The following is a 27,837-nucleotide window of genomic DNA, read 5'->3' on the forward strand; positions in this document are numbered from 1 at the left end:
TGCTCACCTGTAGAGGGTGCCAAGTGCCACTGTTTGGAAAAGACTGGAGGTAAAGTAAAGAAAGGCTGGACTCGAGTCTGCAACATGGAGAAACGGATAAATGCGAACATTTGTGGTCTGTGTCTCCTGAACAACCATTAAATAAACGCACAGCAACCGCTGAATTGTTGGAAGGAGTGTGCATATTTTACAATATAGCAGACAAAACTGATGCACAGGATGATATAAGTAGTGCCTCGAAGTCACAAAGTTCTGGACAACAGATATATTGGGTTTTTGAACACATTCCTGTGTCAGATCATTTTAACTACATCCCCACATGGATGGTCAGAGGGTAGATCTTCCCCACGGTTAAGTTAGCAGGAATCTACTTCTACACATAGGTGCAGATGTTTCAGGTGGCAAACAGTTACATAAGTTTCAGCTGTTTTTCACAGTACAAGCTGTTGTTTTGAATGATGAACCACATACTCCCCATAAAAAAATAATGATGATGATGAGAAGAAGAAGAGAAATATAGGGCTGTAACAATTCGTTGATTAAACAATCAGTCGACTCACAGAAAAATGTTGGCAGCTTGTGGCAGCTTGATTTATCTTGCATTAAAAAAAATATTTCTTGCTGTCTAACTCTAGCAAAACATAAAACTCCACAAGAAAAGGATCAAAATTAGCTTTATTGGCCAAATATGTTTACAAATGTACAAAAATACAAATGAGTTTCTTGTGGCTCTGAGTGTATGACTCACTCACCTTACTACTGACAGTATAACATGCTAGGAGATTCTCATAGACATAATGACAGTGACAAAAAATAGCAAAGACAAATAAACATAAACATATTAGAGTAGGTTAAGAAATAAAAAAAAAGCATCAGGAAACACGGAGATTTTATATTTCAGTAGCGTTGTGGCGGACAGGACACCTACGATTCGCTCTAAATCATAAATTCATCATAAAATAAAATGAATTAAATAGCGATCAAAGTCACCCACTTTTCCCCGCGACGGATGCGGGTCATCCGGGTGAAGTTCAGCCTCCGAACTCAGCTGACAAGGTTAAATATTCCGACGGCACTTGAAGGCGGCGTCAGACTGCACTGCATACGCGCCGTGGCGGAGAGCGAAGATGGCGGAGAATAATGTTGAACCGGAGCACGAATGGAGCGACCGGGGCCTGGACACTACCGAGGACACCCTGGTGGCAATGGAAACCCTGCTGGCCACGCTGAGAGCCTTCGAGGACGTGCTCAGGCAACAAGATGTCTCGGTAGCATCCTCCACGGAGTACTGCGACAACTTCTGCCAGGTAATGTGTACATGCAACATGGAGGCTAACGTTAGCACATCGTTAGCTCAGCCGGGATTGTTTTTCTCGTAGCCTGCGAGCTAATCTGCGACGGCTGCTGGCACCAAGTTCAGGGTGGGTGTACAGCTGGAGAGCAACTGCGCACTGTGTGTTTTTAGAAAATCTCTTTTACCACCAAACACACGATTTCTCGGTAAATAATTGCGTTTATCGCAGCTGTACTGATTAGATAGGGTGAGTAATAGCTCCCCCATTTACTGCTCCAAGTTTTGCCGTAAGACTTCTTTGCTTTCATTTATATTACTCGTTTAGCTTTATTTTATATGGAATCAGGCTAAACAAGAGGCATGCAGCAGATATTTGCATGCACATGACAGTTTGCACATTGTGCATTATTGCATGCCAGTGGGGCGGGGCGGTATCGCCCTGTGTTTATCCAAAATGTTCTGCCCAGCTGGAGCGACTGCAAAATGGCATTTTGGGTATTTACGCAAATTGCACATATTTTTGTGCCCATCGCATTTTGTATTGTTCAGCATTTGTTACAGTGTCAACTTGTGCAACTTTCGGTTTCGTAGTTTTCATGTCTGTATGGACTGTTGGCGCTGTGGACCTGTCACATTTTAAATTTACTTTCACCATCAGTCGAGATTCACTTTGTACGTATGATTAATTTGAGCACAATATCAAGACAGATGGTTTTGGGGAAACAAACTGCATCGTTTTCCACTGTCAAGAGCCCCTGATTTTGAACCTCTAAAGCAGCTGTCAGTTGAATTGTCACCTCCTAAACCAATGTAAATGTTTGTTAGTCACAGAAGAGCTTCCAGTGAAATCTGGTCACCAGCCAAAGTGAACGATAGGGGAGAGTAATTCATTTGCCAACTCTCCCTTAGGTTTCCTTTCTGACTGTTGTTAAGGTGTACACTCACTGTTTGTCTGGAGGTTCCTTTCAACCAATACTTCCATGTGCAATGATCTCAGTCACTTCCTTTTTTTATTTTTATTATTTTTAGTATCTTAGCCTTTCTGATTTTTGTGGACAGTTGGACCAGAATGACACCTATTTTACACAAAAAATTGCGTAACTTTAAAAATTAGGGTTTCCAATTAAAATTGACTTTCTTTGTTGAAAACCATATTTTATTTAGAGCAAGAACTATGGTCTGCCCCTGCCCCCCTCATATTTTTTTTACAGCTACTTTAAAGAGGGAGGAAACTGAGTAACCAGGGAGCCCTTCAATGTACATACAACCATGTTAATGCAACTGTGGGACTTTTGCATGTACCTTTTAACTCCAGGTCAATTACATGTCCTTTGTATTAATATTAAACCTGACAAATGTATGGTGTGTTGACTTTGTGTTCCTATCAGAAGTAGTGCAGGTGTAATTAGTACACTGATAGAAGTCTCCAAGGTTGAGACTTCCTTCTTGACTTCCTCAGAGAGCATACCTTATTTTTGGACTGAGGGGAACTAATTTAGAAACTGGCGAGGTTCTTACTGTCTGACAAATGAGACCCCTGGGAAGCTGATAGTAGAATGATTTCATGCTTGTGTGCTGCCAATTCCATACAGATGCCATGTTGGTTTAGACACAGCAATGTTGACTTCTCTCTGCCTGGGAACAGTTGACAATCAAGACAATATGACATATAAACAACATTGTAACAAGCAAGCAGCTCTGTTCTGTCTTATGTCTTTTGCTAGAAATATTTTTTCTATACTGATGGTCTAATTCAGAAGTTAAGTTTTAAATGAATGAACAACAGGAAAATAAATTAGATGAAAGTGTACTCTAAAATGTATACGATCAAAACATGCTGTATTATACTTTGTTTGCCCCCCTCATCCCACCCCCAAAATCAGTGAATAGGATTTGTATTCCTTGATGGCTCATGATTCAAGGTTCATGGTTGTGGTGTTGTAGAGTCAAGTCCCTTCAGGCCCAATCAAGAGCATCTCACGCCAGAAGGTGTCAGGTGGGATCAATCAGATATAGACTGTTATCTTCCCCAGGTGGAAAAACCCATGTTCTTCCAGACAAATGTGTCTCCCATCTGATCTCCTTTTGATTGCAATTTTTTGAAAGTATTTATAGTCTGTTTTCATAACTGTTACATTTTAAGGTTTGCATGTATGTTTCCAGGCATTGATTCACTATGCTGGGAGCAGGAACTCTATGGAGCATGGTCTGCCGCTTCTGGAAGTCTACTGTCTGTCCATAAACTGCTTTGCAGCAGCTCGATCTCACCTCACAGCAGAGTCTGACAAAGTGGCCCTTGTTTTGAAGAGACTAGCATTGTGAGTACTGAGCAATTTCCATTGATATTAACCATTTGGCATACAGATCTGAGAAATTCTCATCACCCTTGAGACTTCCAAGCATGGAAGTCTCCTGAAGAATATATTTCAATGTGTTTGCACTGAAAAGTGTCACTTTTATGCATTGCGCAGCTCTTTAATCGATAAACGGAGCAGGATATGCGGGTGAATTGTTTATTCACTAAGTTTGAGTTGCGAGATTATCATTGTCTTCTAATTGCCTTCTAATTGTCCACATATAGATTTTTTTTTTTAAGTTTTTTTTTTTTTTTTTTGACCATTGAAATATCTTACATATCAAAATGTGAATTGAATGTAGTCTTGTAAGGTCCTATCCATGCAGATGCCACAGTGCATTTACTTTTATTCTTTTGCATTTGTTATATTTACATTGTGGTTTGGTTAAAAGTACAGTCAGATACAAAGTAGGGCTGGGCAATATGAGCTGAAAGCAGTACCCTGCTTAACTGTCACATTTAGCTTTGTAACAAGGGATTATCTGCACAAAATTCTTATCTAATTCTTATCTAGGGGAATTTTTATACTTGGATACAAACAGAAAATCTTAAATAATACATGTTGAGTAAAATAAGTATTATGCACAAGTATTCTAATTGTCACTAAGGTTTAGTAAAAGTAAAAATTCTCTTTCACATCTCTTGCATATAGCAAAGTCCATAGTGTGTGTGTGTTCTTGTGTCATGAATTCTGTCATTTCTTTATCCTGCTGCCCATGTAATTAGTGTTATAGAAAGAAAACCATAATATCAACAATTTAATTGGCACTAACAACTCAAACAAAAACTCTATGAATTAACTTGCATAAAGGACATAAGCGCTGACTCCCACTGATCGGTTGATGCTTTGACTTAGATATGGTTTTTGTTGTATTTTTAGGGAAGGGTTCACACCTCAAGTCACAGCTCATCTGAAGAAATTTACTGAAAATACTGACATGACTTAAATTAGGTCAGTTAGTGACTCATAATGTCTTTCAGTTAATTGCAGACACACACACTTCAGCTCCATGCACACTTAATTTCCATCTGAAAATGTTCTTGAGAGGGTAGTTTCACTGTTTTCATAGAGTCTTACATGAGGGATCTATTAATAGGTAGATTGTAACAGTTAAATATAACTACTGACAGATGTGGTAGAGTCCATCCAAAATATATTTCACAAGTGTTCGCCCTATTCTCCCTTATGCATTGAGTGTTTTTGACTAGTTTCATTTAATGTAAAATTGACTCCTCTGAAAGATTAATACATTATATATACTTTTGTTTATAAAAGCTTATCAGAACAATCACTAACAAAGTAGTGTAAGTTTATGTCATATCCAAGTTTGTTTAAAATATGTATGTGTGGTATAGAAGGAACTCTCTTTTTGGAGTTTTTTTTCCCCCCTCCTTCTAGAGTTTTCATTATTTACTTAACACTCAGTGTTTTCTCTCGCAGGAGCTGTTTCGAACTGTTGCTGTCAGTGCCAGAGAATGAAATACCATATGAAGCCTGGGTTCAGTTCCACCACTCAGTTCAGGTGAGAGGTCCATTTGTAAGTTTTGTACTTCCAACACAAAATGTAGATGTCTGCCTCAATGGGTGTTCAGTTTTCCACAGGTTAAAATTGAACTTGTATCAGTGATTGGTACAGGGTGCAACCCTTTTTTCACGTAAAAATTTGACAATGCACATGCAGACAATTGATACATATTGCAATTTATAGATGGAGGCTGTTATGAGACAGGAGCCAGGTGGCTGTGCAAAGATGCCAATAGACCCCACTGAGTTGCAGCTGTGCATGTAATTCAGTCAGGTGCGTGTCACATTATTAATCAACTTGTAAAGAATAGAATCGTGCGAAACCATGGGATTTTTATCTACCTGGGCAGCCTGCCAAAGGAGCATCTGTATGGGGAGTGGTGGTATTATAAAAGGCCTTCAGAGGGGTGGTTAGTGAGGGCTGAGAAAATATGCCCCACGTTACGGTAGATATTAATGTTGTGTTCTTGTTCATCCCTTGTTGACTCTAAATCCCTTCGCAGTGACAATTGTGATATAGTAGAAAGAGTAATCAACTTATGACCACACTGAATTTTCATCTAAGGATACAGTCAAATATTGGTTTAAAAAGAAGAAAAGTCTTGTCATTGCTTCATTGTCAAATTTTGAAGAGATAACACATGCAGCTTGATTTTGTTACATTGTTTTGCGGTTTTTCAAATCAATTTTTTCAATTTTTCCTGTGGGTTAAATAATTTGTTAAATTGTGCAAAGAAATTAAAGCCTGCAGTGTAGTGATATAAACTAATGGCCTTTTGAACTGCTCAAGTGTAAAAATTCGTTAGCACATGACAGTAGGTGTTTACACCTACGGGACAATTCATTTGAGCTTATTGGTCGTTTGTAATCTAATTTTCCGCAAAGTGCTGAACAAATCCTCTCCTTATTACAGTTAAATGTGGCATTATTTTTGTGGTTGTGTTTTTTGCAGATTGCCCATGATACCTTGTTAGAGTATGGAAGCACAGACCTCCAAGCTTTACTCCAGATCACAGGAGAGGGAGGAGCATGGAGCAACCCAGTCCTTACATCCCTCCTCACGGGCCAGGCCACCAACCAAGAAGAAGGTTGAGAGTCCAGTTACCTAGTCTAGGTCAAGTTTTTAAGAGATGGCAGCACCAGGCTTTTGTTTTAGATTGGCCTGGTTGTGGGAGTTTGCTTATCAAATTGTGTAACCTTCTGTCTCTAGTGGATGCATACATCAACTTGGAGGGTGAGGGCTTCATGGAGATGCGGGTGAAGCATCTGGAGAAGATGGGTGAACTTGCAAAAGCTGTGGTTCTGGCTAAAGCTTGCACTGAATGCAGCTTCATCTCCAATCAAGCTACTTTTCGTCAAACATATGTCTCTCTCCTCATTCACCTTCTACCCAATGGAGAAGCTATTATGGAGGTATCACAACATATTAACTCTGTGTTCAGTTTTTGAAATTGTGTAGTTTTCATTGTGCAACTTTTGTGACCACTGTGGTGCATGAAATGTTCCTTAAAGAGAGCAGGGGCTCATGTTTATCCGTCACACATAGCCAGAACTGGGGAATGCTGTTGAATGCCAGTTAATGCCCATTTTTATTTTCTGCTATGGTTAAAACTGCTAGGACAGAATGCACTAATGGTGCCCCTGCAAAAAATGTCCGGAGTAACTTGTTTTGTTTGAACATTTGCATTTGAGGAGGCTTGCACTGCCATTAAAACAGCTAATTCACTGTATAGAAAATGCTACAAATCCACGAGACATGTCACTAACCGTTTGGTTGTTGGTTGTTTCTTGTAGCAAAGGGATTTTAGTGCAGTAGCAGGCAGGGGGAGCTGAAAGAGAGAACATTGCAGTCTGAAATAGGTGGCTAATAGTGTGCTTTAACAGCTTACATCCAGTGACTCAGGCTCACATTTACTTCTACTAGTACTATTGAGAACTTGGTGTCAATAAAGCTGTGCTTCAACATTAAAGTGATAAACCAGGACTTTCAAAAACTAACAGCAAAATGGTCAACTGAGATTATTGAGACAACTACAGAAAGAGTAGAGTAGAACACAGGTAGTATTGAAAAGGCCAAACTGCATCAATTTTCTTTTGAGACAATGCATAGTTCCTATTAATAAATAAAAATGAGACGTGTGGAAGTTGTACCTTTCTTACAACAGTAAATGGAAATGGTATCCATTTTTAAGTTTGTCTGCAGTTTGTTTGAAAATAGAGTCCAAAATTCACATGCAAATTTTAGCTTTCAGCTTTCTTGCAGTCAGTCTGAAGACACAAAAAATCCTTCAACTTCACATAGGAAATAGAAATAGTTGGAAATGTGCACTTGATTTCAATTCTTCAACTTTACAAACATGCAGCCACATCAGTATGTTTGGGAGTGCTGATTTTGCAGCTCACCCTTAAAAGAATCCCCAGGTATCCTTCCATTTTATCAGTTGCGCACTTTCTCTTCTGCCTTGCTCTCTTGTTTCTTCCTGGGGGGGGGGGGGTAGAGGAGTCAAAGTGAGGAATGCAGGGTAAATGAGGGTACTGTCTAACACACTGTGGAGATATAAATTGATTGTGTAAAGCCTTTTGCCTTAAATTCCAACTATGCAAAGTGTATATTATGTTACATACACTTGCATACAATATACAATTGATTTTCTATTGTAAATTCACACAGTTGGCATGTTGCTGTCTTCTGTGGTTGCTGGTCTGAGGGCTTGTTTAAGGCCACAGTATCCTTGAATACGCTGAGTTGCACTATATTAAAGAGTGAAGCATTCAATTTTAGACTTTTTTTTTTAAAGTTGTGTTTTGATTATTGATGTTAATACTTGTGTAGATTAGTTCAGTCTGCTAAACACAACCATTGTTGTAGATGTGAACACTGCAGGTAAATTACATCAAAGATGCCAAAGTCAGAACCGGCTTGGAAACAAAGACAATGACCACTCATTGGGATCAAAGTAGGAGTCATATGGACAATTTAGGTTGATTTCGGTAGCACTATTTAAATGCCTTTTTTTTTTTTTTCTCCGCATAAAACGAAGGATATTCAGTTTCATATACCAAAAGAAGGAAACATGACTCCACATTTGGAGTGGCTGTGGATATGTTGCTTGTTCCATTGTTTTCTACGTATTAACTTACTCTCCCAACAGATATCCAGACTTGACTGTAAGGATGTGTTGGAGATCACATGTAATTTGGAGACAGAGGGGGAGGAAAATACTGCCTTCATTCTGTGTACAACTTTCCTGACTCAGCAGCTTCAGCAGCAGACTCTTTACTGTTCCTGGTGAGTAGTGCCTTGAAGGGCCAAGAGGTTGAGTGGACTGCAGTCAAAACATGAATAATCGATGTTTTAAAATTGCTCAAACAGTACATCACAGTAGATATCTAATTATTATTTTATCCAATTTGGTTGATTAGTTTTATTGCGATGTTCATCAGACTCAAATGTGTCAAAGTAAAATAGTGACATCACTAAATCTTGACTTTGTCTTTGCACAGGGAATTGATTTTGCTGTGGAGTAAACTTCAGAGAAGGATCGACCCTTCGTTGCTGTCTTTCTTAGAACGATGCCTTCAGTTAGGTGCCATTGCCAAAACTGTCCACCATTTGCTTTACCTGGTCCGTGTAATTCAGACAGAGGTGAGTATGAACTACTCTATCAACTTTTGGTTGTTTTGTTGGAAACAATGTATAGGTTTTATAATGCCGCTTATCATAATTTGGTGTTTTTAGAAACGAAATGTGCCTCCATTGTATTTGAAAATAATTATTAGGTGAATATTCTGTTAACGGATTTAAGAAATCTGTTGCCATGACACTTTCAGGGTAGTTACTACAAAAGAGGAAGTCAAATATAAAATGCTGACACTCTGGTTCTTTAGACTGCATGGTGGGGTTATTGCAGTTGTCTGCTGTCTTGGACTCTAGGAACTACTGCAGGAACCTCACGATCCCCTGCCACGCCAGCTAAACCTGGCTGTTATCTTGAACACGGTCAAAGGTTCAAAAGATTTATCATGGCCCCAGCTCATTGACACCAGTGCAGCTATGATTGTCTGCTTCCATAATTAAGTGTAGAGTTACTCTTCAACAAAAAACATTACTTCTTTGGGATGAGAGTTAAGAAGATAGAATCATCCCTGCTATACCACATTGACTTCTTATTTTCAGGTCAAAACCATCTTTGCAGTTTCAGACTATATAAAAAATTTGCTGTGATCTTGCCAAGTGTTTGAGTTTAATTCTGATACTAGATAATTGAAATAGCAAAGTCTAAATGGGACCTTGACCATTAAATGTAGTAATTTTTGTTATCACTCTCTTTTCAGTCAGAGGATGTGGGGGTACCTGCCTCTGTAGAACTTTGTGTCAAAGCCCTTCAGCTTCCAAAGCAGGAAGACTCAGAAAGGATATCTGTCTGCAAGACGGTGTCTTGTCTTCTTCCAGACGACCTTGAAGTTTTGCGTGCCTGCCAACTCACAGAGTTTCTGCTTGGGCCCAGTCAGGATGTCTTTAGCTGTCTTGAGGAGCTCTATTTGCGTCCTGACCAAAAGTATGACCAGGAAAACGAGGTCATTCCCAACTCACTACGCTGTGAGTTACTTCTAGCATTGAAAGCATACTGGCCTTTTGACCCTGAATTCTGGGACTGGAAAACTCTTAAGTATCACTGCATCTCCCTTCTAGGGTTAATGCCAGAGTCAGATGGGGAAGAGGGGGAGGTAGACAAACAAGAGAAGTTTAAACTCCACGAGTCAAAGGGAGTTGCAGTGAAACTGGAATCTGATAATCAAAAGAGAATAAATGGAAGTCTTGAGAGTCATGATCAGCAAGATAAAAATCTGTCTTCTGACTTGACAGAATTTCAAGAAGATTCAGAAGCAAAGAAACAGATTTTCTGCTGTCAGGTTTGTAAGAGGTCAGTTGCTGAAACCCAAATTATTCACCACTCCAAAAGACATGCAGAGGCCAACCACCATCCATGCCCTGTGTGCTTGGAAAAGTTTCAAAGCAGAAAGGAACTTGTTCCTCACCTGAAACAACATATTCAGAGTGAAACAGATCTTGATAGCAGCAGCAGCAGCAGCAGCATAAAAACAGAGGAAGTGCAGAGACTGTTGGAAGAGGATGATGACATTGAACCAGGGGAGATCACCATTGACCCTTCTCTCATGTTGTATTACAAATCCACACATGATCCGGACGTGCTCCAACACATCGTGCAACAGGCCAAAACTGTGAAGGAGAAGCGTGTGGACGATGACGAGCATATAACATTTGATTACATTGACCAGCACTTCAAACTGCAGAACCGGGATGAGTATCCATGTCCAGGAACAGGATGTACTCGAATTTTTAAGCATTCCAAGTACTTATACGTTCACTTAAAGTCAGAGCACAAAGGGGATGAGAATGTGAAATATTTTCACCAAATGAGAGACAAGCGAGAGAAGTGTGTTTTTTGTCGACGTCATTTTGTCTCAGCTTACCATCACCGCAAGCATCGGCGAGTTCACTATGGGGACCAGCCTTACATGTGTGTGGTTATAGGTTGTGGCGCTCAGTTTAGGACTTCCAATGAACTTGTTACACATAAACAGACCCATGGCTACCAACTGAACTACCAGTGTGAGCTCAAAGGCTGTTATGTCACTTACTCTGACTTGGGGCAAATCTATCACCATGAAGCACAGCATTTCAGAGATGCAGCTTTTACCTGCTCAAGTGATGAATGTACACAATACTATTTATCCAAAAAGGAATTTATAAAGCATTTATCCACACACGACATCACCTTCTCTGAAGAGGATTTTGAGGCTCAGAGGAAGGCAAAGCGGAAACTCCACAAGACTGCTACTGAAGCTCGCCTTAATAAGTCACTCGATTTAGAAGAAATTGTCAATGGAGATGTGCTAAACTCGTCCTCAGTGAGCTGTGCTTCCTCTTTACCAGAATGTGACAGCAAAGAGCCCAAAGCAACAATGACCTTGGTGGCAGTCTGTTTTGATGGAAGTAAGTTCACATGCGGTTTTGAGAAGTGTGGCATGACATTCTCCAGAGCCAGAGATGTTCAGAGACATCTGAAATGTGCCCACCCAGAACATCTTAAACTGGAGAACAAAGAACACAAACATGACAAAGACCGAGGCTCAAAGCCAAAAGGGATTAAGACTGAATCTGAGCCAGATTTTGAAGAAAAGGGGACAAGTGATCTTTCAACTCCATTTCAAGGTGAGGATGCTGGCAAAGAAAGAAAAGTATCCAACCATCCCAAAAACAATGAACCAAGTACTTCAAGTCTTCAAATAAAAAATGATGCTCTGAAAGAGATTCTTATTGGCCTCAGTAAACTGGACCTGAATTCCTCATCCCCTCAAAGTGTGCCAAATGAGCCCTCTCAGTCCAACCCAGAGTCGAATGCATCACAAACATCTCTTCATCAGGCAATCATGGCAAAACCTCCTGTTGTACTGCTTCAGAAGAGATCTCCACCTCTCCCTGAGGAAAAGGTAAAGCTCAAGACTGAACAAGCATCAACAACTGATGAAGGAAGCGGTGTTGAATCATTAGCCACTGCTAAGCCATATATTTGTGAGGTAAAGAGTTGTGGCTTCAGGACTGCCCAGAGTTATAGCTTACTGCGACATTATAACACCAAACATGGCCGCACGGTCGAGCAGGCCAAAAGGTTGACCTCCTTGAAAACTACATCTTTTAAACCTTATGTTTGCCAGCTCTGCTCCAAGAGTCACAGACAAAAACATGTGTTGAGGGCCCACTACATTCAGATCCATAACTTGAGTGCAACTACAGTAGACAAAATAAGCTGTGGATCTGTACGGTATGAAGGCAACAAAGATAATGCGAAGCATACATCTCAGCACATGACAAACCAAGGTCTAAGAGTGGGGAAAAAAGAGACTCTTAAGTTGCAACGGCAACCTGAGAAAGCGAATACAACTGTCATAAGTGAAAATGGACAAAACTTTGACAATTGTCCATCTGAAGAGGAAGGAGAGGAGGAGGGAGAGAGTAGAGAGGATGACACTGCAGAGAAGGAAGAAAGTGAAGATAAGGCCACACAACAGGTCCGAACTACAAGACGTTTGGTTGCCAAAAGTAATCTCTGCTACATTTTGGACAAATTCAGTAAGCCCTTTCATTGTGTAGCAAAAAACTGTGATGCAGCTTTCTCGACCCAGGGAGGCCTTGTGCGCCACCTGCAGTTAGTACATCATTACAATCGGTCTCAGCTCTTGCTGGAAAAAGATTTTGAAGTGCATCAAAGCCCAGAGGTCAGAAAAGAGCCTGCCAAGAAAAGGCCTCTCCCAAACTCAGATGAACCTCAGCCCCAGTACAAATGTCATTTTGCCAATTGTAGCGCTTCCTACCACCTTAAAAGCAGCCTCGTGCGTCACACACGGGATTTCCACTCTCAACCCCCAGAGCTAATAAGGTGCAAATATGAAGGCTGCACAAGAGTGTTCAGTCATGATGATGCACTTAAAAAGCATACACTTTATAGTCACTGTGAGTACTATGATTCACTGGTGGTACGTCTACAAAGCACTCACAAAAAGTCAATTACTGGATGTCAAAAGAAGCTTATCGTAACACCCCAGAGCCCCCAGAAAGAAGAGTCTGGTTCACCCACTGTACAAACTGACAGATTGAGCCCCAAGCCTGAGGTGACCACTCAGTCAGAGGAAATGGGCGAAGACTGTCTCGAGCAGAAGAAAGTGGTAAGAGGTAAAAAAAAGAGAAATTCTTTCAACCATTTTGTCTTTAGATCTCACGAAGAAGCACTACAGATGTGCCAAGACCGGTGTCTACGCGTGGCCTACCCATGCATGGTTCAGGACTGCGATTCTGTCGTGACATACATGCAGAGCTTGCACCGTCACTACTTGAGGGTTCACTGCATGCGTCGTGATGATCTTGTCAAGAACGAGGATAAGCTTGTTTTTAATGCTGAGCAGCTGGAGGAACTGATTCAGAGAAAGTCTGCAAGGCCAACTGTTGCAGGAGCATGTGCCCCTAATGGGGTTCATAAAGTGGAGTATCCGTCAGAAAACACAGAAAACACAGGGGGGCAGTCTGCCTCCATGAGCTTGCACTCTGTCAAGGCAGACATACCAGAGGAGGATAATCATGATCCACTGGGGTTTCCAGAGGAGGAAGAGGAGGAACCGCCACCTGTTGAGAGAAATGGCGTCCTTGTTGGTGCAGATGAGGTACTGTATGGAGAGGCAAGCACCGGGGGACACACTGACGACTCAGCTGCAGCACCCCAGATCAATCAGAAACAAGAGGAGAGATTAAGTTTGGATCAAATCAAACCTCTGCTTCGTCCTGTCACTGTTGACCTCTCTCCACCATGCTCACTGCGCTTTACTACTGAGGAGGCCCTCCAAGATGTGTCAGGCACTAAGGACTGTGGTAAAATGCCTAATGGTACAGCAGCCTTTCCCAATCCCCCTCTCCGTCAGCCACTAAAACGTAAAAACGAACTGTCTGAACAGCCATCGAACATGAAAGATCCTCAGACTCGCAGTCCCTCTCCACGTCCCTTTGACATAGCAGCTTATAAGCCTATGGGTTTTGAGTCCTCATTCCTCAAGTTCATACAAGAAACCTCTCCAAAAGACAAAAATGCAGTGGCAGTGAAACGAAGAGACGCTTTTAGACGTAGTTGTTCAGTTAAGGAGAATAACCAACTGGGGATCTCTCACACCCGCAGCCGACGCACTCATTCCCCTCTCCTGAAGCCCCACACTATGACTGGGGACTTCACATCAGTCCAAAACTTGAAGTCCATCCTGGACAAAGCTCTTGCCGGGTGTGGGGACCTGGCCATCAAGCAGCTTCAGTACCTCAGACCAGTGGTGGTCCTGGGGAGACCCGTGTGCACCACGACCCTGCCTGACCTCTTCCCATCAGACACAAACAACAGCAAACTGCTTCTTGGAAGTTAGTTTAACTGAGCACCTTTTGTATCATCGCTATTTGCAAATTTCTTTGTATTTTCATAAACTGTGCAACAGTATTTTTCTTTTTCCCAAAATCATAGTATTATGGATTTATTTTGGTTTTTTTTTTTTTTCCTGTTTTTGTTTTTTTTTATTGCCAAACTGACGCATAATAGAAATTAGAAAGAGGAAAAACAAGCTTAAATAGTGCACAACAAATCCAAGATAGGTTTGTTTGTTGTTGTTTTTTTTTTTTTTTTGTTTGTTTGTTTTGTTTTTTTTTAGACATGCAATTGAGGCATGTCTAATAACACTTCTTATGTTAACTTAACATCAAAAGTGTAGATAATGTAGTTCTCTGAGATAAATGTACAGATTTTCAGATTGTTAGAGACGGTCAGTTGCAAGACCTTTTCACTTGTGTGAAAATGTGACTAAAAACATCTCCTTTGATCAAGTTTTTGAGGAATATGTTTGGTTATTTTTCACCTCAGTTTATAATAAATCAGTGTTGGGATGCAGTGGACAGATGTTGGAAGATATGTATGTAACAATTTCTAATAAAATAAATGTGGAAATGAAATAAAGCCATTTGCTTTACAATTTGTGTGGATGTGGATTCATTGCATGTGACTTCTTTTTGTCAGTGAAATGACACTTAAAAAAACTTTTATTACCCAAGGAAATAAAAATGCAAAGTAATAATTGCTTTTTCTTAGTGAGGACATTAAAAGGTTAACTTAAGGTTAAATTCAAGCTTTTTAACAAAAAAATAGGTTCATTATACCCACTTTCAATTTACTTTCATCTGTATTTATTCTAGGCAAAACGTTAGTGCTGTATCAAGGCTGGATCATCACTGTAAATGTAGAAGCAGAAGTAAAAAGCATAAAATCACTCTCAAACCCAGTCCACTGTGAGAATCCTCATTATTTTGAGGGATGGTAAAGGTGATGTATATGTGGTGAAATAGACCTGGCTTTTATCAAATTGAAGCCCTGTGGTGCAACAGCATAACAAGACAATTACCCAGAGGGAGAGAATGATGAAAGCATCTGACAGCTTCAGTGCATTCATATAGATTAAAATTGCCTTAAATGAAACCATTCAGAGAAATCTTTAAACATAACAAACAGGCGATGTGCACAAACTGGGTGTGGCACATGTTTTTTCAAATGGTATCTGTGGTGTAACTATTTGCATTCATGGGATCTTGGAACAGGACGTCATCTACACAGGAAAATTGGGAACCTTCTTCTGTTGACAATTTTCTGTCAACAGTCCGTTATGTGCGCTCAACAAAATATGAGACAAATTATTTGTTGGGTCACATCTATGAGACATTTAGAGACGTTTTTTCCTGAATTTATATGATCTGACTACTTAACTCTAATGATTTAAGCTGTGATCGACAATTTTAGAATATTTGTATTAAGACTATAGTAAAATTCAGTGTGGTGTACAGTAGTTATATACGATCCAAATGTTGTGTGGTGCCATTTGCACCCAGGAGTCACTGTTAACTCTCAGACTTAAGCGTTTGCTGCCGCAGTGAGTTTTTCGGCTCCGGAAGTGAAGTTATAGTCGATGTTTCACAGCGGACCGAATTGGATGTGACACAGCACCGACAGGCTCGCATCTCGCATGAATGGGAAGATCTTAGCTGTGTGAGTCCGGATTGAGGAATGGAAACTGGAAGGAGAGATTTTCCCAGTTAACACTTGTCCGTGTCTGCCGATTCAACGAGGGGAACGGTTCTCCCCTTTTCCGAACTTCAGGGTGTTTCTGTTTGTTTGTGTTTAGAGCGGGAGCTAAGTAGCTGCTAGCCTGAAGACACCAATCAGACGGGGCAACGTTAACATTGCCGTTAGCCTGCCGAGCTAGTTAGCCCTGCTCCAACAACATAGACCAGCAACAGAGCAAACATGGTCGAAACTATATTTGACCTCCCTGTTGAAAAGCAGATATTTTATGCTGTTTTGGGGTTTTCGTGGACAGTGTATCTATGGGAAGCATATCTTTCTTACAGACAGGTAAGTCAGGCATTGGTGCCTCTCCAAACGTCTTATTTTCTTGAATCAAGCTAATGTCAGGCCATTTAAAAGGTGGGCTTTCATTGTAGGATCTTTTACTGTGGAGATTAGTTAAGTATTTGAAATAAATTTAATTGGGCACATAGGATGAAAACCAATGACTACAGCGTATATCCAGTTGGAAAGATTTTTATAGCAGATTTTATGTTTGCCATGCAATCTTGTTAACAATTTATATAGTGTATTATGTATTTATAGGCATTTTAGATTGGAAGATTGAAAATATTTAATGTGTCAAAACGTTTTCAAACTACAAAGTTTTGAGGAAAATGTTTCCTCAATTTACATAAAGTCAGTGTTGAATGCATCCACCAGAACTTCACAGTTTTGTGTCTTATTCTGTAGTTTTGTCATTTTGCCATGTCCCATTGAAATAGCATCTGTGAATAGGTTTGCAAAGGGTTTGGCTTCATTGAGAAAAAGAAATTGAGACAGAATGTAATGCGAAAGTGGCTCAATGACAAGTCAGAATCCGCATCAGGGTTTATCTTCCAGTGTGTTTTCACAAATGAAACACAAGTAGTTTTCAGAAGCCCTTGTTGGCAGACTGAAAAAAACAGGCAGTTCTTCTCATCTTTAATTAATAAATGTACTGATATTTATCAGTGCTGATGAGTGTTCTTTTCTACAGAGGCGGATTTACAGATCAACAACACATGTACCACAGGAGCTGGGGAAGATCATGGACTCTGAAACTTTTGAGAAATCACGTCTTTATCAACTGGATAAAAGCAACTTCAGCTTTTGGTCTGGACTGTACTCTGAGACTGAGGGGACGGTACGAATGGCCTTTAGTTTGAAGCACATAGATCATTTGAAAATAAGTGTCTTGCCATTTGACACCAAGAATGAGTGATATAGGCGGCCCAACCATATGTGTCAGGGAGTTGTCAAATACAGAGTTCATTGAGAGATTGTCTTACTCTGGTTGTTCTGTTTAATTCACTATTTCATGTGTTTTCATGTCTGACAATTTAGTTGATCCTGCTCCTTGGTGGAATCCCATTTCTGTGGGCTGTTGCTGGTTCTGTGACAACTCGCTTTGGATTCGGTCCAGAGTATGAGATCACCCAGTCCCTCGTGTTCCTGACACTTGCTACCCTGTTCAGTGCCTTAACTGGACTTCCTTGGAGTTTGTACAATATATTTGTCATTGAGGAGAAGCACGGCTTTAATCAGCAGGTACACAGACTGAGCAGCACTCACCTTATGTAGGCCTTAAATGTGGCTGTTTGTACTTTCCATTCTCAGAACAGCTATGATGAGTTTGGTTTTATGACAGTTGCAGTCGCTTGGAACCATGATGGATCCAACATGGACTTATAGATGTGTTACACCATCACCATATGTGCTCCAAATTGCAGTAGAAATAGTTTGTTTGGCTGTATCTATGGGGAAAAAGAAGTGGTTGTATGGACGACCATAAACATGTGAATGTGCAGCAAACTATAAATAATGGTGTAGGATTATCATGCTCTTTTGTGTACATGAATTTACCTCTGGTCTTCATCTCAGACGCTGGGATTCTTCCTCAAGGATGCTGTGAAGAAGTTTGCTGTGACCCAGTGTATCCTGCTGCCTGTAACGTCACTGCTCCTCTACATCATAAAGATCGGTGGAGACTACTTTTTCATCTATGCCTGGCTCTTCACCCTGGCCGTCTCTCTGGTTGGTGACGTTTTCACTATGTTGAGGTCTTTGACAAATATGGGGTCATGTTGCTTGGTAATTAGAGAGCAACTCAAAGTTTCTCCATGGCTGTGCTTTGGTAACTTGTTTGATACCATCAACATGATAATGCATCTTCTCCTCTCCCATGTTCTTAGGTACTTGTCACCATCTATGCTGATTACATCGCTCCTCTGTTTGACAAGTTTACTCCATTGCCAGAGGGAGAATTAAAAACTGATATTGAGACTATGGCCAAAAGTATCAGCTTCCCCCTCACTAAGGTTTATGTCGTAGAAGGTAAAGAATTAACTAGTTCCAGCATGCTTGTACGTCTGCCTTTTTATCTTGAACTTTTTTTCTGAACGTTTTTGGGGATTTCTACAGCAGAGTTGTAACTCTTTTAAACGTCTTTATTGTCTTCCATAATTTCAGGTTCCAAACGTTCATCGCACAGCAATGCGTACTTCTATGGGTTCTTCAAAAACAAGCGTATAGTCCTGTTTGACACTCTGCTGGAAGACTACTCACCTCTCAACAAGAGTGGAGAACCACAGCCTGAGCAGCCAGAGAGTGATGAGACATCTGCCGAAGTGAAAGTCAAGCCCAAGGTTATATCGCCCTAAACCTTCAGAACATTATTGCGCGTACATAAATCTGATAAATAAAATTGGTTTAGCAAACTGTAGAAATTAAAAGAGAAACCCTTTGTAGTGCCCAGTAATGTAAATTTTTTCATTTTTAGAGAGAGGTATTCCAGTGACATCTAATTTTGGCCACCATACTCCTAATTTCACACAGCCTGATTTCTTGACTAAAACTTTTTATTTCTATGAATCAAAAGCTTTCCATACTCAAACTATTTTTTGAGTGTTTGTATTAATATGAACGCATTCCAGACTAATGCAGTTGTGTTGTTCTTTTGTAAATACTTGCACAGAACAAGAAACAAGGCTGCAACAACCCAGAGATCCTTGCAGTCTTGGGTCATGAGCTTGGCCACTGGAAGCTTGGTCATACTGTAAAGAATATTGTCATCAGTCAGGTTGGGATTGAGTTTGTTTTCTATTCATTGTTTTAATGACTGCATTAATAGCCAGACATAAAGCTTTGGATTAAAATAGATTCTATTGAAAACTGGATGTGACGAAATTTACTTTATATGTACTGATTTAACAATAACATTTGCTTTTGTTTCTACAGATGAATTCCTTCCTGTGCTTCTCCCTGTTTGCTGTTCTGATTGGACGTAAAGAGCTGTTTGTAGCTTTTGGCTTCAATGACAGCCAACCCACACTTATAGGCTTGATGATTATCTTCCAGTTCATCTTCTCCCCCTACAATGAGGTGCCTATGAGATTCCATAAACGTTGTCAATAAAATGTCAGTATTTTGCTGTTTATTTAATTATTTACATGTAATGTGTTCTTTTTTATTTTGTCTCTCTAGCTCCTGTCCTTCTGTCTAACGGTTCTGAGTCGCAGGTTTGAGTTCCAGGCAGATGCCTTTGCACGCAACATGGGTAAAGCCTCTGAGCTCTACTCGGCCCTCATCAAGCTGAACAAAGACAACCTGGGCTTCCCGGTGGCTGACTGGTTGTTCTCCATGTGGCACTATTCCCACCCTCCTCTCCTTGAACGCCTCAGAGCGCTGGGCAATGTCAAGCAGGACTGACGGGGCTGGAAGGGGGAGCAGCGACCACTGCCTCCTCCCAAGGGCCTCCGCAGACCGCTCTTGGCCCTGTGATGCACCCTGGCCTTTCTTTACCCAACTGAACCCCCCCCCCCCATATCTTGTTTTATCTTGTTTTAGTATTTTCTTCACTTGCCATTTTCCATTTTTTCCTCCCTTTTGATCCCTTCTTTTAGACACAACCAAAACATGTCGGCACAAGAAGCTCTACTAAAGTCTGCTCTTTCTCTAGAGACACCTGATATGCACTTGCTGAGAGCAATACATCTAGGCAATGTGTGTTTTAAGAAAAAAAGTGTTGTCAGAGTGCACGTCACATTGTGTTGTTTTTTTAAATAACTATAATGTCCCCTTTTTTTGGTCTGAAAATGAAATGTAGAATGCGTCATTGAGGCTGTAGTAGTATAAGAAAGTTAGTTGGTTTTTTTTTTTTTTGTTTTTTTTTTTTTTTGGTTTGGTTTTTTTTTCCCCCATTTAAAGAACAGACTATGAATACAGACATGGTAGGTGGGCAGACAGATGACTTCTCACAAACTCCTGACAATACTTTCTGCGAATACACAGGCCAGAATATAATTTCTCTCAATTGCAAAGGTGGCTGATGTTTTCTTTTTTTATTTGTTTGTTTTTTGCTATGCAATATCTGTGCAAACTCAGAGCAGAATGCTAATCCAGTAACAAATCAAATTCCCAGTTTTGCAAGAGGACCCATGTAGATGCTTTATGACTGAAAAAATGTGAGTGCCTCTGATTATTTCTGATTTTGTTCAGATAATGGAAATACTATGAACACAGCACTGCAGAAAATTTCATTTGAATTTTTTACATTCATGGGTGGGGGGAGATCTTATTTTACTTTTTCTAAAGCACTTGCCAACATGGGTGCAACCATACCTGTACATATGTAACTTTGATGAGTAGAATATTGACCATGAAGTGTTTTGTGAAAAATGTTGAATGTGATTTGACATTTAAAGTTGATATGGTATTTTTTAGTTTCTTCTCTTTGGGCCGGAGTGAGCACAGAGCTGCCTAGAAAGCAAAATGTTTATAGAGGACTTGGGGGAAGGCGTATCTTGAGTTTTCTTCTACCAAATAAGCCAAGTCTTGTTTTGGTTTGTTTAAAGAGGGGACTCTATACTTTCTCTGCTGTTTGAATAAAATTCTTCAAAGCATTTGAAGCATATTTGTTGTTAAAGTGGTTTGGAGTGTTAAATGGGACGTAAATATATATGTGTGTGTGTGTGTGTGTGTGTGTGTATATATATATATATACACACATATATGTATGTATATGTGTGTGTGTATATGTGTTTGTGTATATATATATATATATATGTGTGTGTGTGTGTGTGTGTGTGTGTTTATACGAAATAAAACCTTGCTGGTAGTAGTTATAAATCAAAAAAAGTTAAACGTATTAAGTCAATTATTTTTTTACTTGATTTATATTTTCCTGATATGTTAACATTGATATGCCACATGAAACTGTCAGTTTTGAGACCGTACCATTTAGAGAAGATGACAATTTATTTTTATTTCTTTATTTTTCACCTTTTAAATCAATTTTGTGCGTATATCACGTCAGATTCGGTGTCGAATTATATATATATAAGAAAAGGCACGTTTGGTGAATGGATATTAGCTCACTCCATATTTCACGGTAGCGACGTGATGCTCGTGTCGTCACCCCCGTCGTGCCTATAATGGCGCCGTCCGGTACTGTTTGTTTTCGGACAAGGACAAGCAGCACAGACTGCCAGTGAGGGGTCGCAGTCGGCATGGCGAGGTTTCTGAGACCTACCATCAGGAGTTTTATCAGCTCACAGCTGAGAATGTCGTCCGAACAGGTAAATGCATCCAGTCAGCACACAACGTGGAAGACGTGCGCAGCTTTTGTGTGTTTTCTGTGTGAACCATTTAAACGGGACTAACCTTGACACGGTGAACAGTCTAAAGAATGAAGTAACTGTTAGCGCCATTATTACTGCCAGTGAATAATAGGGGAGTAAACCTGTGCCATCTGATTTTTAATTAGAATTTTTAGCACTGAATTATGTTACATTTGACATCGACTTTCTAATGCTGAATATTTTTTGCATCGACATCAGACACTGAATTTTAAAAGCCATTGCATTTCTGGAATAAATCAGTCTAAATCCGGGTAACCAAGGCGAAGCAATCGATCCCTGTATAAATCATCCAACATCCAGCCAATCAAGTTACGCTCCAAATTCGGTGGGTCGATGCAAAAAAAAAAAAAAAAAAAAAAAAAAAACACAAAACAATTCAATGTTTAAAAATCCGATGTTTTTGGAACTTAACCAGCAGGACAGACGGATTTAATGTCATTAAATCGGTAAGGGTTCACCATAAACATATCAAGTTTTGTCTTAAGGTAACTGTGAAATCGTTTTTTGTTGGCTTGCTGGTTACATTGTTTTTGTACAAAATATTTCTACACTGTTCCAAGTGCCTCATGTCTCTATTCTTACCTGACAAACAATAAGTCCTTTTTCCTGAATCGACTGAATCATGACCTTCACGGGGGGCCAGTTTTGTTTCTATTTTCTTTTTTTTTCTTTTTTTTTGAGAGGGACCAACAACCCTTAGATTCACATAGATACTTACTGATAATGATTCCTAAGAGACAAAACAGTTTTACAACTGTTGTCATTTTGTGCCCTAAAATTTTAACATGGCTGAAATTCATTAATAGCGGTGGTGTGTACTAAACATTGTTTTTGATTGGTCAGCTGGGTGAACTAGGCAAAGGTGCAGGAAAAGGTGGTGGAGGTGGAGGGTCCGTCAGGCAGGCAGGAGGAGCTATGGGGAAAAGAGAGGCCGCTGAGGAAGAGCTATACTTCAAGTATGTATTTCTGTCTTTTAAAGCTGTACTTTGTACTGATCTTGCAAGTCACCATGTGCACTTCTTATAATGACCATTACTTACTGTGATAACGTCTCTGTTTGTTTTTCTAAACTGCTGTCTTTGTCACCTCGCTCTGATCTCATTTTATCCTATTTTTTTCATATCCATCCAAACACAAGGCGTAAGGAACAGGAGCAGCTGGCTGCATTAAGGCAGCACCATAATGAGGAAATTGATCACCACAAAAAGGAGATTGAACGTCTTCAGCGGGAGATTGACCGTCACAAGGGAAAGATCAGAAAACTGAACCATGATGACTAAATTAAATCCCCCAAAGAAAATAAAACGCTTAATGTTTGCTGTGCCAACAGGACAGTCATGAATGTGTGGATGGTTGTTCTATAAATGCTTAAAAGTTATTAAAGCTGTTCATAAAATGATTGCTTCGTCCTGTTGTTTTATACCTTTATCTTTACCTTAAACCTTAGTTTGTAGAAAGTCAGTGCTCTGTATGTTATAGGTAAACAGAATGTGTTTTTGTGGTCATTTGAAGCATTCTTGGGATGCCTAATGTAGCTGTTTAATTTCTGTGGTTGGTACTCTTGCTGTGATGCACAGAGGGCATATGTAATAAATTTATAGACTAAATAAAAAGAGACATATATGATTCCAGCGTGCATATACTTGAACTGGCAAAGGACAGAATGGTATTGTAGGTTGGTACACATTACCTTTTTAGTCAATTCAACTTTAAAATGAAATCATATAAAATTGGTTTGTACAATAGATAGCAATAATGCAGACTGAAATTACACTTTGGATTGATCAAGAGATACTTTATTCATCCCTTCAGGGAAATTATGTATCCTGTAACTCACAGTACACACCACGCAGTGCAATACAATGCTGAAATGCACAATAATTAATTAAATATTCTGTTTTGATGACATTTTTCAATATACAGTCTAGTGTACAGTCCAGACGAGTGAGAAGAAGAAATGGCCATCTTTTGCGACGTAAAAGAACAAAAATAAAACGTTGTCTTTCCATCTGTGCTCGCTAACATCAAAAGAAAGTTTAAAAAATAAAACATCACAAATCACGCGAGAAAATAACATGTATGTCGTCACTTCCGCCTTGCCCCTGCCTTTTACCACGAGCGGCCCCGTGTATCTTTCTTTTCGCACATCATGGCGGACCGGTTCAATAAGGTAGAGGACTGCTGCGGAATCATAATGACTTCTTTTTGCCTATTAGTCCAAACTAAAGCGTGTTTTTTACATTTAAAGTGCAGAAAATAACTACTTGACACTTAGTGAAATCGACTAATTGCCCGGTGTTCACATTACGGCTGAATTTTAGAACATTTCCGACAGCTAGCCTTGGCTAAGTGTACATGCCTTCATCATGGCAGCCTCCCTAACGAGTCAATGCTGTTAGCTAGCGCGCGTATAGCTTGTGTACTGGTTACACATTGACGTGAGGTATGGACAAATTTGCATTAATCGAAGATGTCTTAACTTTCTTCATCCGATGCTATTACTATTTAATGCCCGCCCGCACGTTACGTCTAATTTTCGGTTAACGTGTCAGCATGCCGTGACGTTAATGCTAAGCTAACGTTGTAGCTTAGCCGGTAAGGTATCAATGTACATGTGCCAATCGTCAGACTCGCAGGGGCTGCAATGCACTCACCAGAAGTGTCTAATTATCAAACGCATGGTTTTAAACGTGAAGGGGTTGTAGGTTGATCATAATTAGGCGCGTTGTGTATATGTGATTCACTGTCAAAGGCGACACTGACGACGCTCTCCGACTTAATTAATGCTGCTCTCAGGTTTATTCGAGGCTTGAGATAAAGATTGGCTCTTTAGCGTTTTCTGTCTTTAAATCCTGCAGGTTCTGCTGCTTGATGGCAGGGGCCATCTACTTGGCCGGCTTGCTGCCATTGTGGCCAAACAGGTTCTATTGGGTGAGTTTTATCGAAGTTGTCTTCCTTCATGATCATAGTATTAAAAAATGAAATGGCATACTTTACGGCTGCTTTGAATCCTCAGTCTGTCCATGATGATTTAATTTATCTAACTTGAGTTTAACGACCATGAGAAAACTCACATGCACTACCATCTGAGACGGGATGCTGACAATTGACAGCCTGAGTGAATTTAGACTTAAGTTTTAACTGCATGACTGCTTATATCGTTTTTAGGACACAAAGTGGTGGTGGTGAGATGTGAAGGCATCAACATCTCTGGCAACTTCTACCGCAACAAGCGTAAGTAGAGATGCATGTTGGAAACTGAGCTGCTTATTTTTCCTTTTCTATATGCTTGTCAATGATGTTTTATCACTGTTATTCGAGTTTCACTGACCATGAGAATACCTCACATGCACTACCATCTGAGACATCAGCATTACCAACTGAAGGAAAGGCAGTACCTGCTTAGCTAAGTATTTAAAACAAGCTTTAAAATATTTTTTCTGATATGTCTCTGTAGTGAAGTACCTGGCTTTCCTGCGCAAGAGGATGAACACCAACCCCTCTCGCGGACCGTACCATTTCAGAGCTCCCAGCAGGATTTTCTGGAGGACAGTCAGAGGTGAAATGGACATAACTGTAGTTATGGAAAAAAAATTTATTTGATAATATTTACACTGAGGATGTAGCATAATGGATCCTTGGAGATGTTAACTGGGAAAGAAGCATACACTTGAAATGAAAAGAAAGAAAGAAAATGCTGCACATAAATGTGTGTTGCATCCAGAATTTGCTGAGTTCAGGTGGTGTCCACTACTGTCAGTCGCATGTAGAACATGCTTAAGGGTTCACTTCTGGTACTAAAATGATCCACAATGTGGATGACCAGCTCTGTTCATTTGTGAGTTCTTATACCATGAATCATAAGAGTCCACCATGGGCCTGGTTTTGAATTCAAGTGTCAGTCCTGCAAGCCATGTGAGGTTTTGATAAAGATTGGAGTCACAGTTATGTGCAATGTTAGTGTTCGTTTGCCCTAGTTCAAATTGTTCTTTGTTTGACAGTGATGAGCTCTTTATCCCGAAGCTGATCATCCATTGATGAAACAAACCTTTACGGATCTGATTGCTGAGTTGAGCAAAGTTGTACATTTTAACTTGGGCAAAAACACTTGGAATGATTGCCTGTTGCTGTTGTCACTTGCCAATGTCTTAAGGTTTCTCTCTGCCTAACCAGGCATGCTCCCCCATAAAACCAAGAGAGGCCAGGCTGCTCTTGAGAGGCTGAAGGTGTTTGATGGTATCCCCCCACCATATGACAAGGTGATGATGGTTGTGATTTAAAATTAAGGGCCACATATCTTTATTGTGGCCTATACACATGGTGTTAACTGTCTGTGATGCCATTTGTATTACCTTACCTACCTTGTTTGAAAACTGAACATGAAAAGGAAGAATTTCTGAGACATTCTTCTAGGTCAGTCTTTACACATGTATTTTTCTCCTTTTATCTGACTTTGAATTTCATTCCACAGAGGAAGCGCATGGTTGTCCCAGCTGCTCTTAAGATTGTGCGTCTGAAGCCCACTCGCAAGGTGAGCCACGAGTGTTTAAAAGGAGACCAAACAGTCACTTTTGACTTAAGTAGAGCTTACATGATGTGACATTGGCAAACATGGATAAAATCTAATCAAAGTGCTTCAGTTCACATGCTACAACAGTTCTTACTTGACAGTGATGAGCTTTTTATCCCGAAACTGATCATCTGATGAGACAAATCTTACGGATCTGATTACTGAGTCAAGTCAAAGACAAGTTGTAAACCCATTGTGTTAATATGAAATATTGTGATTTTTGCCTTTTACTCTGAGGAAAACTTGCTTTTTTCATTATAAGCCTTTTTAGCTGGCAATGCAATAATTACATGGTTGACCTTTACTTTGCTAAACGGAATTCTTTCTTTTCCCCCTTAGTTCGCCCTCCTTGGGCGTCTGGCCCATGAGGTCGGCTGGAAGTACCAGGCAATCACAGCCACCCTGGAGGAGAAGAGAAAGGAGAAGGCCAAGCTTCGGTACTCCAAGAAAAAGACACAGATCAAGCTGACCAAGCAGGCAGAAAAGAACGTCGAGGGAAAGATTGCTAAATACACAGATGTTCTGAAACAATATGGAGTCCTTGTCTAAGATTTCCACTGGCCAATAAACATCGATAAATGTTTATAAAAAGTGTATTGGCTTTTTTTTTTAAATTAATGTATAATGGGAACGGAGCTTGTTGCTCTGACGTGCTAGTAGTTGTATTGTGTAATTGATGAATCAGATTTCGCTGCTCAGAAATGTGCCACATTTTGATCTGGATGCCTTCATGCAGATATTGTGCTACTCTTTTGTCAGCAAGCACATTTCAGACCATTACTTCAACTCTGCCACTCTTTAATCACAGCTTCTGCTTTGATGTCAAGGTTTACCGTTGTAGCATGCACTTCATGGATATCGAGTGGAACCTAATGCAAATAATGGGTGAGATAATATCAAGTGGAGATGTAAGTCAAATATAATTAGCTCGTTCACTCTTTTGGTGTCTTTGCCATCTGTGCTATTTAGTTTTCCATTTGTTTCACCATCTGCTCTAAGAATATTGAGGGTTTTTTTTTTTTTTTTTAGTAAATAATGCAGCAATTAAATACATTCACAGAAAACTACACATGGAAAGAAATACAAACAAGAACACAATAGCTTTCAAAAATTTGAATTTGTCACAGTTAAACAACTTTGAGGGTTTATTTCTTTCAAAATCAGGTGTTGCGCTAACCTGCATGTCATTTTTCTGACTGTAGTTCCAAGTTCCACCAGCAGAGAGCAGTTTGGTTCCTGATAAATACAGTAACTGATGGATCATCAATCAGGAACAGTGGAGTTCAATATGGCCACTACATGATTTAGTCACACGCCACTAAACCTGGATTTTTCCAATGAGGTGAACAAATGAAAATGTTCACACTTGTTCAGCACTTTGCATTGAGACAATGGAATCCTCTGCAGAAGAACATGCAGCATTCATTTTTCATTTGGTTTAGTTTGTGGTTGTCTTCTGGTTGAAATAAGATCACAAATTGCTCTCTCAAAGCCTCTGAGGAGCATCATTTACACGGATCCGTGCCCTTATCTGCTTTAACAAAGGTGTTATTATGGGTTTTCTCCAAAGCACTCTAAATTGACTTTGTAAAGAATAGACCTGTCTTGTGGAATGATATGGCAGCACATTAACAAGAGTCATGTGGAGCACTGTCTAAGAATTTTTTGGTGATTTTCTTCTCTTTTTTATCTCATTTGAATTCTTTTTACTTGTAGAGGTAAAAAACGAACGGCTGAAAATAACCAATGA

The 27,837-nt window shown here is 40.0% G+C and overlaps 4 protein-coding genes and 4 non-coding genes across 8 annotated transcripts; all 8 read left to right on the forward strand.

Moving 5' to 3' along the window:
• Positions 1-1,120: 1,120 nt before the first annotated feature.
• On the forward strand, positions 1,121-14,279 carry rlf (RLF zinc finger). Its single transcript, XM_029494168.1, has 8 exons — positions 1,121-1,307; positions 3,458-3,612; positions 5,092-5,173; positions 6,128-6,263; positions 6,386-6,588; positions 8,328-8,464; positions 8,680-8,821; positions 9,511-14,279. Exons 1-8 carry the CDS (start codon positions 1,128-1,130, stop codon positions 14,155-14,157), a joined length of 5,682 nt encoding a protein of 1,893 aa, XP_029350028.1. The 5' UTR covers positions 1,121-1,127; the 3' UTR covers positions 14,158-14,279.
• Positions 14,280-15,749: 1,470 nt separating this feature from the next.
• On the forward strand, positions 15,750-20,055 carry zmpste24 (zinc metallopeptidase, STE24 homolog). The gene is made up of 9 exons (XM_029494002.1): positions 15,750-16,184; positions 16,876-17,022; positions 17,223-17,426; positions 17,760-17,912; positions 18,071-18,212; positions 18,348-18,523; positions 18,853-18,957; positions 19,116-19,259; positions 19,362-20,055. Exons 1-9 carry the CDS (start codon positions 16,077-16,079, stop codon positions 19,584-19,586), a joined length of 1,404 nt encoding a protein of 467 aa, XP_029349862.1. The 5' UTR covers positions 15,750-16,076; the 3' UTR covers positions 19,587-20,055.
• A 1,246-nt stretch (positions 20,056-21,301) lies between these two features.
• atp5if1b (ATP synthase inhibitory factor subunit 1b) lies at positions 21,302-22,916 on the forward strand. Its single transcript, XM_029494065.1, has 3 exons — positions 21,302-21,454; positions 22,361-22,473; positions 22,656-22,916. The coding sequence occupies exons 1-3, from the start codon at positions 21,386-21,388 to the stop codon at positions 22,795-22,797; spliced, it is 324 nt and encodes a 107-aa protein (XP_029349925.1). The 5' UTR covers positions 21,302-21,385; the 3' UTR covers positions 22,798-22,916.
• Positions 22,917-23,631: 715 nt separating this feature from the next.
• rpl13a (ribosomal protein L13a) lies at positions 23,632-26,678 on the forward strand. Its single transcript, XM_029493594.1, has 7 exons — positions 23,632-23,687; positions 24,376-24,448; positions 24,686-24,751; positions 24,975-25,076; positions 25,691-25,776; positions 25,989-26,048; positions 26,427-26,678. The coding sequence occupies exons 1-7, from the start codon at positions 23,667-23,669 to the stop codon at positions 26,634-26,636; spliced, it is 618 nt and encodes a 205-aa protein (XP_029349454.1). The 5' UTR covers positions 23,632-23,666; the 3' UTR covers positions 26,637-26,678.
• Positions 24,534-24,613, forward strand: LOC115036477 (small nucleolar RNA Z195/SNORD33/SNORD32 family). Its single transcript, XR_003840402.1, has one exon. It is a non-coding gene; the product is annotated as a small nucleolar RNA Z195/SNORD33/SNORD32 family (small nucleolar RNA).
• Positions 24,806-24,886, forward strand: LOC115036478 (small nucleolar RNA Z195/SNORD33/SNORD32 family). Its single transcript, XR_003840403.1, has one exon. It is a non-coding gene; the product is annotated as a small nucleolar RNA Z195/SNORD33/SNORD32 family (small nucleolar RNA).
• Positions 25,513-25,589, forward strand: LOC115036481 (small nucleolar RNA SNORD50). The gene has a single exon (XR_003840406.1). It is a non-coding gene; the product is annotated as a small nucleolar RNA SNORD50 (small nucleolar RNA).
• Positions 26,183-26,255, forward strand: LOC115036480 (small nucleolar RNA SNORD50). The gene has a single exon (XR_003840405.1). It is a non-coding gene; the product is annotated as a small nucleolar RNA SNORD50 (small nucleolar RNA).
• Positions 26,679-27,837: the final 1,159 nt, after the last annotated feature.

This window comes from Echeneis naucrates, chromosome 22, assembly GCF_900963305.1.
Source record: "Echeneis naucrates chromosome 22, fEcheNa1.1, whole genome shotgun sequence".
In the NCBI taxonomy this organism is placed as follows: domain Eukaryota; kingdom Metazoa; phylum Chordata; class Actinopteri; order Carangiformes; family Echeneidae; genus Echeneis; species Echeneis naucrates.

Excerpts from the sequence above, each read along its gene's own strand:
- rlf (XM_029494168.1), top strand. The coding sequence starts at position 1,128 with ATGGCGGAGAATAATGTTGAACCGGAGCACGAATGGAGCGACCGGGGC. Across the intron at positions 6,589-8,327 it reads ATGGAGAAGCTATTATGGAG|ATATCCAGACTTGACTGTAA; the intron begins GTATCACAACAT and ends CTCTCCCAACAG. Across the intron at positions 8,465-8,679 it reads CAGACTCTTTACTGTTCCTG|GGAATTGATTTTGCTGTGGA; the intron begins GTGAGTAGTGCC and ends GTCTTTGCACAG.
- zmpste24 (XM_029494002.1), top strand. The coding sequence starts at position 16,077 with ATGGTCGAAACTATATTTGACCTCCCTGTTGAAAAGCAGATATTTTAT. Across the intron at positions 18,524-18,852 it reads AAGTGAAAGTCAAGCCCAAG|AACAAGAAACAAGGCTGCAA; the intron begins GTTATATCGCCC and ends ATACTTGCACAG. Across the intron at positions 18,958-19,115 it reads AGAATATTGTCATCAGTCAG|ATGAATTCCTTCCTGTGCTT; the intron begins GTTGGGATTGAG and ends TTGTTTCTACAG.
- atp5if1b (XM_029494065.1), top strand. The coding sequence starts at position 21,386 with ATGGCGAGGTTTCTGAGACCTACCATCAGGAGTTTTATCAGCTCACAG. Across the intron at positions 21,455-22,360 it reads TGAGAATGTCGTCCGAACAG|CTGGGTGAACTAGGCAAAGG; the intron begins GTAAATGCATCC and ends TTGATTGGTCAG. Across the intron at positions 22,474-22,655 it reads GAGGAAGAGCTATACTTCAA|GCGTAAGGAACAGGAGCAGC; the intron begins GTATGTATTTCT and ends TCCAAACACAAG.
- rpl13a (XM_029493594.1), top strand. The coding sequence starts at position 23,667 with ATGGCGGACCGGTTCAATAAG. Across the intron at positions 23,688-24,375 it reads TGGCGGACCGGTTCAATAAG|GTTCTGCTGCTTGATGGCAG; the intron begins GTAGAGGACTGC and ends TAAATCCTGCAG. Across the intron at positions 24,449-24,685 it reads GGCCAAACAGGTTCTATTGG|GACACAAAGTGGTGGTGGTG; the intron begins GTGAGTTTTATC and ends TATCGTTTTTAG.